Source organism: Oratosquilla oratoria, chromosome 26, assembly GCF_046742065.1.
Source record: "Oratosquilla oratoria isolate Oo_2021 chromosome 26, ASM4674206v1, whole genome shotgun sequence".
Taxonomy (NCBI): Eukaryota; Metazoa; Arthropoda; class Malacostraca; order Stomatopoda; family Squillidae; genus Oratosquilla; species Oratosquilla oratoria.
In genome coordinates this window covers 52,779,143-52,786,642 of record NC_134802.1, presented here as the reverse complement: position 1 = coordinate 52,786,642, position 7,500 = coordinate 52,779,143, and the positions used below count along the sequence as shown (strand labels likewise).

At 39.0% G+C, this 7,500-nt stretch overlaps 1 protein-coding gene across 1 annotated transcript in view; it reads right to left on the bottom strand.

The window, feature by feature from the left end:
- The window catches only part of LOC143039227 (carbohydrate sulfotransferase 11-like), a 3,815-nt gene extending 3,572 nt beyond the window's left edge, over nt 1-243 (bottom strand). The window contains exon 1 of the mRNA XM_076209094.1: nt 78-243. Coding sequence (XP_076065209.1) covers nt 78-179 — 102 coding nt within the window. The 5' untranslated portion in view covers nt 180-243. The remainder of the gene's footprint in view (nt 1-77) is intronic.
- Nucleotides 244-7,500: the final 7,257 nt, after the last annotated feature.

Here is a 7,500-nt window from a genome sequence, read left to right as displayed (position 1 = left end):
TATTATTATTATTATTATTATTATTATCATTATTATTATTATTACTTTAGGGCAAGAGGCGACGCCCCCTCTCTCACCTGTTTGGAGGAGGAGAACTCGATGACGACGAAGGCGCAGTAGAGGTAGATGAGGAGGAGGATGAGGCGCGACGGCTGGCGACAAAGTCGTTCCAGTACCATGGCGGCGATAACGACAGATGCGAAGCTATGCCAGGCGAGGCGAGGCGAGACGGGACCACAACCTATCAGGCGCGAAACAGATGGGTTAAGTAAGAACAGAAACATACATAAATACATATGAATGATTTTTAGTAAATCGAAATTAATACAATTAACAAATATATATGTATAATAAACAGATATACAGCTAAATTAATAAATAAATACAAATTAGATAAATATAACATTAATCTATTATCATATACATATGAATGAATTTAGATAAATTCATATTAATACAAATAAACAAATAAGTAAATAAATTAATATATATGTATAAATAGATATATAGCTAAATGTATAAATAAATATATACAAATTAGATAAAGATAACATCATCATTCATTTAGTGTCATGAATCTCGCTGATCATAAACCTGCATCCCTAAGGGAGGTGGCAACGATCCTTTGAGATCGGGTGCCAGCCCCCTGGTGTTGCACCTCCGGATAATATGGCGATGATGATGGGCGTATTTGTTGTTGTTGTTTCTACATCCGCCCTAATTATGAGCCAAAAGGTCTCCTGTCGACCAATAGAGAAGCAGCTACTGTACGATGACGTAATGTCGCCAGAAAACTCCGGATCTATAAACGAAGAAACCTCGCGTGGCATCGTTGTCTGAAGCACGATTTTTTTTTCGAAAACCTTTTTAAACGCATTCCGAACGCGTGTGAGAGAAAAAAAATGTCGAATAACTGCCGACTCATGCTTGCGAGATCAGTCAAAGGACCTGTGTTGCCTGCTCTGCAAGGTCGGCTGAAACATCTGCAGACGACAATCAGAGAAAGACGCAAGTCAGCTTGAGGCTACGTCACACTACCGGTGGTATTCTTAAAAAAGGAAAAAAAATATATAAATTCCAAGGATTTATATAAGAAAAAATATTTGACTTGACACAGGCACATGTTATCCTTGTGCAGTTCTATCAATTTAAGAACGTCTTCACGACGTCAGTGGAGCTGTGACTTCCATGACATCACGAATGAGGTGGTTTGGTGGGTCTTCTGTCGCGCGTCACCAATCCACCAGTGCTGGGAGCAAGATCTAAGGATATAAGGTCTAACCACTTCCGACCGAATTTCGAGGGAGTTGGCGCAGCGGGCCCGTGAACGTCACCTGGCTGTTCAAAGTGGGGTTCGCGGGTCCTATAGCTGTCAGTTGAAGCTGGTGCGTCGTTCGGGAATGTCGTTGCCTTCGCTCGCACCGTTCCACGCAATTAGTTATATTCTGACAAATATTATATAAAATATATATATATAAATATATATAAAATATTATAGTTTCTGTCTATATATATGAATATATAATATATATGATATGTAATATATAATATATATATATAATATATAAAATATTATAGTTCCTGTCTTCCTTGGCGTTTCACAGTTTTCTTCAGTGTTTCACAAAGAGAAAACGGACCCAGCCTAATGACGTCAGAAGCTGCGCACAATAATTCAAACGGTGACCTGTATATTTAGACCTTGGCTGGGAGGACAGTGGCGCGCGTCAAGTGCATCGCGTGTTGCGGGGATTGGCGGGATGAGTTCTTCACGATTTGACGCATAATGTGAAGCCTTCCCCTGCGTATGCGACATTTGCTATATCATGTAAACACAGGTTGACGTTGACCTGGACAAATTCTGTGCATGATAACAATAATGATAATTATGATAATAACAATAATAAAAATAATAATAATAATAATAATAATAATAATAATAATAATAATAATGATAATAATAGTAATAATGATAATAATAATGATAATGATAATAATAATAATAATAATAACAATAATAATAATGATAACAGTTTTAATAGTAGTTATGAAAATAATTATAATAATAACAATAATGAATATATAAATAACAATAACAATCTTATTTAGTCAATTTGTGGTTTACAGAAATGTCAATAAATCCCTCTTAAATTCATTTGTTGAGGTTCAGTTCATTCTCGTTGCCGCCATCCGATTTTATTCAGCTAAGGGAAAATCCGACAAAGGATGGTTCTTAAAATGATGAGTCGAGGACCTTTGAAACAGAAACGCCCGAGCACGCATGAGACGATTTGCTCTGTCGCACATCCTTGGGTTAATATTTTGTCTGATAATATCAACCGTCTTAATTTTTGCATCCTTACAACCTTGCAAATATAGCTGATATTAATTAAGGGTATATTAGAATACTGCAGCAATAATTTCTCCGATAGCTTGTAACGTTATTCAGTTGCAGGTAAACATACAAGATAAAGATGTAGATCGGACGGCCGACATGACGTCACATGGCTTTCTCCCACTTTCTATGGTGTTTTGCAGTGTTTTTCACATACGGTTTGAGTAATATTATACATTATTTTAGGTATGATGGTGTCCTGGGTCCTCTATCCGTTTATCGTAGGAACCCTCCCTGTGTGTGTATTCACCTTGGTCTTTGGATCACGTGCTGGACCCGTGAACGACAGCTATTTTCCTCCCGGAAGAGAGCTCAGAGCTCGTATGACCGATCTATGGGTAATGCTGTGACCTTACACGCACACACACCCCAATTCCCCGCCCACGGGAGTTGGAGTAACGACTTGAAGCGCAGCGATACTGAAATTATTTCATCCCTGGCAGGATTCGAACCTGGACAGCCATAGTGACAGTCGGAGTCTCTACCAACCGCACCACAGAGTCGCGCGCGCGCGCGGGTGTGTGTGTGGGTGCGTGCGTGCGTGTCGGTGTGATTGAAATACAACCAATTAGAAATATACGCAAAAGTTAATATTTTCATCATTATACCATTTCAGCTTTCTTAATGCTTTCACTACGTTAACTCTTCCTCAGATGAATAAAGCCGTCTGGTGTCAGACAGAATAAAATATCTAAGTACATCACTACACGTACGTACCTTAATAAGCCGAATAAAATTATTTGGTGACAGCTAAAGTCAGAAATAAGAATTTCAAAACATAATTTACTCACTGCGAAAAAGGTTCCGTTGCTTTGTTTACATTTCGTATTTCTTCGATGAACGTTGCATGATGTCTATCAGGATGATATTATTTACTATAGTCCAATATCTTTAATGAAAGCGTCACTGACTTGGATCTTAACGCACAAAAATCGCTAAATTTCACTTCAGGATTTAGCCAAATGGTGTCGTTCGTTGAGAATGTCCGAAGAAGTAGTATCTATTCACTCCGCTGTCTCTGACGGAACTGAACCCGACGTCCGCCAATGACCCCAACTGACACACTTTTCAAGCGCTGGGCTTTCCTAAACTGGCGCATGTGCAGACGTAGACTGGTTTCGGTTATAAAACACAGGATCCCAAAGCTGAATAAAATTGCCACGATAACCTCGAATTCATCTCATTGGTTAAAAAATCACCCCGACTTAATTTAAATATACAGTGGTTCGTGTATGTGTTTACTTAATGGCATTTATTTCATTATTGTATTTGTAAGTTACTGTATCTTACTCCAGTTCATCAAATATAGTTTCAAATTAGTATATGGTACCAATTTGGTCTATATTCTTGATTTCCAATTATCATATTTAGGTTTGAATCCATATAATATTCTGACCCACGTGTACGGGGGGGGGGGAGTGGCTGAAATTGCATGTATATATGTATTTCTGCTCTTCATGTATATTTTTAGTTGGTAGCCCCTTTTATCGAGGGAAAATAGACACACATTGTTATCTTCAATATGAGCTCAAGAAAAAAATATATAGCTTCAGACAACGACAATGATGGCGAGGGTAATGACTACGACGACATCTGTCGGCGCGTTTGCAAAACACTGCGTGCAAGGGAGACGACGCGTATGAACGCCACATACCTGAGCAAAAAAACACAAACTTCTTCAGTATGGAAGAGGTAGATTTACAGTCCCTGGAGTGGAGGTGGGAGATGTGGAGGAAATGTAATACAAGACGGACGAAGGAATGAAGGAGGAAGGGCAGTGGGGGAGGTGGTTTGTGCAAGGTAGCAACGGAAGGAAGTGGGGCAGACGAAAGACGAGAAGTAGAAGAAGAAAACGAGCACGGACCAGAGGAGGTGAGTAGGGGGAGGAAGAGGAGGATAGAAAGAGGACAAAATTAAGAAAAGGAATAGGGAAAACTGTCAAGAAAAATATATGGAATGGAACACATAGCTTGGAGTGGTGTAGTGGAGGATGAAGGAGATTGGAGAGCTAGTAGGTTGTCGGAAAGGGAAGAGAAATCTCGGGTATTGGAGATGGTGATGGAGAAACAAAAGGAGATTGAGGAAGTGAGGGAGAAAGGCTGGTGGGGCTGGAGAGATTGTTAGTTGTATAGAACGAAGGTATGCCAATCACACATGTATACATATGAACATACATACCTGTACATACTGTACATACATACTGCGCATACATGTACATATGTGCATAAGGTAATATATATTCATACATACAAACATATATGAATACATACATGCAATCATCATCATCATCACCATCATCAAACTCCTCCCATCGGAAGGCTAGGACGGTGCCTCTCACGGAGGACTTTGTAGCGTGGAATTTAATGAAACATGCCCTTGGTTCAACTTCGCCGGTAGCAGGATTCGAACCGCCATCCCATCGACCTTCGCCACAAGTAACGACGTCCTAACCCGCTCAAATAGATAAATGTAAATAGATAAATAGGTAAAGTTAATAATAAACAAACAGGTAAATAGTAAATAATAATAAATTGACAGATAGATAAAAATAAATGATAATCAAGCAAATGATAAACAGACAAATAATAACAAATAATAAAATAATAATATGAAATAGATGGCAGGCTTTACAGAACTTTGTTTAGGTGCTTATCTAAACGAATCTTACAGCCTCGAGCTGAACTGCAATGCACTGCCTCTGCAGGAAGTTCATTCCATTCATTAACTACATGGTTGGCGAAGTTGTTTCTACCCACTTCCAAATTAAATCTATTTCCTGACAGTTTGAGACCATTATTTCTTGTCGTATTCTCATTCAATGTGATTTAGGAGGTCCCATCATAGAAAATTGTCTGCGATGTTCTAAACACAATCTAAAATTTACAAACTTTACGAAGCGAGCGAAATTCAAATTAGTATTAAGTAAGGGCGATTTGGTAACCGATCAATCAAATCAGCCATCCTGAGTCCACTGCTGAACAAAGGCCTCCTTCATAGCATTCCATGATTCACACGACCGCGCCATCCTCTGCCACGTCACTCCTGCATTCCATCTTCTGTCTGGTCTCCCTCTTCCACGCTTCTTGTCTAACGCCTTCCACTCAATAACACACTTGCTCCATCGCTCATCAGTCCTTCGCACCAACTTACCTGCCCAATTCCACTTCCTCTCTTTTACCGCCTCCACAATATATTTCACTTTAGTCTGCTCTTACACCCAACTTGCTCTCTTTCGGTCTCTCAGCGTTATTCCCACCATTGATCTCTCCATTCTCTTCTGTGCAGTTATTAGTTGTGTTGGGCGCTGGGAATTGGGTTCAGCAAGAAGTGTTGTACACGTCATGTCGTCGACATTTTTCCGAGGAAGTCGATTCACGATGCTGTAAAGATATTTTTTATATTCCTTTACCGTCTACATATTTCCTCTAACGTTTTCTTTAATGGAAGTGACATATATATTATATTCTAGCTACACCACGTGATCTTTTTTCATCTAAAATTAAAAAAAAAAAACAAGATAAGGGGAGATGGGAAATGGAGCAAGTGTGTTTCTACGTGAAATATAAACTACGAAATTGGAAATCAGACATGTTCGAAAAACAAGACAGAATTTTGCACAAGTAACGTGGCATATGTAAGTGCAGCCATGCTACTTATGAAAGAGTTTAGGAAAGATTTTTGTTTATCACTGGAGTCAGAAAAGATGAGTGACTGGTTGAACGACTGATTAATGTTTCTGCCGAGCGCAGACTCCGTTAATTAACAGGTTTCGTAAGAAGGGAGCGGAAAGGGAGGAGGAGGAGAGATGAAGAGGCGAAGGGAGCTGTGGAGGGAGAAGAGGAAAAGGAGAAGCAAGAGTAGTCAAACAAGAAAGAGGAGGAGGAGGAAAAGAATTCTTCACAGGGGAAGGAACCTGGTGTAATGATATCCTACAGCGTCGACTAGGGGAACGTCCTCTGCTCCTGTTGCTGTCGCTAGGTCACCAGACGAACGTGGGAGGAGACCGAGAAGGGGGAGGATGATATTTTCAAAACCGTCGGTGACAGGAATGATGTGATGACGTTGATGGCGATGGTGACTATGATGACGATTTTGATCGATGGTACTAATGATGATGATGAGAGTGATGATTATGATAACGGTGACGGCAGTAACTATGATAATGGTGGTGGTGATACAAATAACTTTGGCAAAAGGCTTATTCTAATAACGCTTTCTACCAATTAATTTTACTAGATAAAAATCCTAGTATAAATGTAGTGAAAGGAATATATATTTCTAAAGACATGCGATATATAAATATATTCTTTGTAAATATGAGTACTATGGCTGGAGAGATTTTTTAGAAATACTGTCGATGTTTTGAACTGCCTTCGGCGATCGCTTGAAGACAATGTGGTGGACGGCGGCTGGGGTCAAGGCCCGGACGTTGCAGATCGGTCGATGTCAATTTTGTAGATGTAGATGCGGACCTTAAGTCTTTATATCGACATTTATGGATTCATTTTATTTTCTTAGTATCTTACAATAGACTTTTTTATGTTCCTATTTTCATCCCCATCTGATATGATCTCTATGTTCTACGAGTGCTTTTCCTGGTAGGCTATGGTTGTTGTAATGTTACTGTCCAACATTTTGATAGTCACTCGACAAGAATTATAGAGTTCTTATTTCATGGGAATTATTTCTGAAGTACGTGAAATCAAATATCACTTCGATTAAAATGACAGAGAGAAAATGAATTGTGAATCTGTGTAACAGTGGCAACGTTGCATTGCACCGTTAGCTTTTCCAGGACGTAATGTACGGCATGTATGGATCTAATGTTGATTTCTTTTGTGGGGCATTTTATAGGTACGGCAACATATAGATATGCATATGATATACATTATAGATCACGAATATTCTTGTACACAAAACTGGGTCACCTAGGTAGGGGGGTGTATGGGGGAAGTTAACCCTCCAAAAACTCATCACCACTCCCAGAAGAGCTAAGATTTATTTTAACGATGGTAATAATAATGATAGTAATACTAAGATAATTATGATAATAATAGTAATAATAATAATAATGATAATAATGATAATAATAATAACAATAACAATAA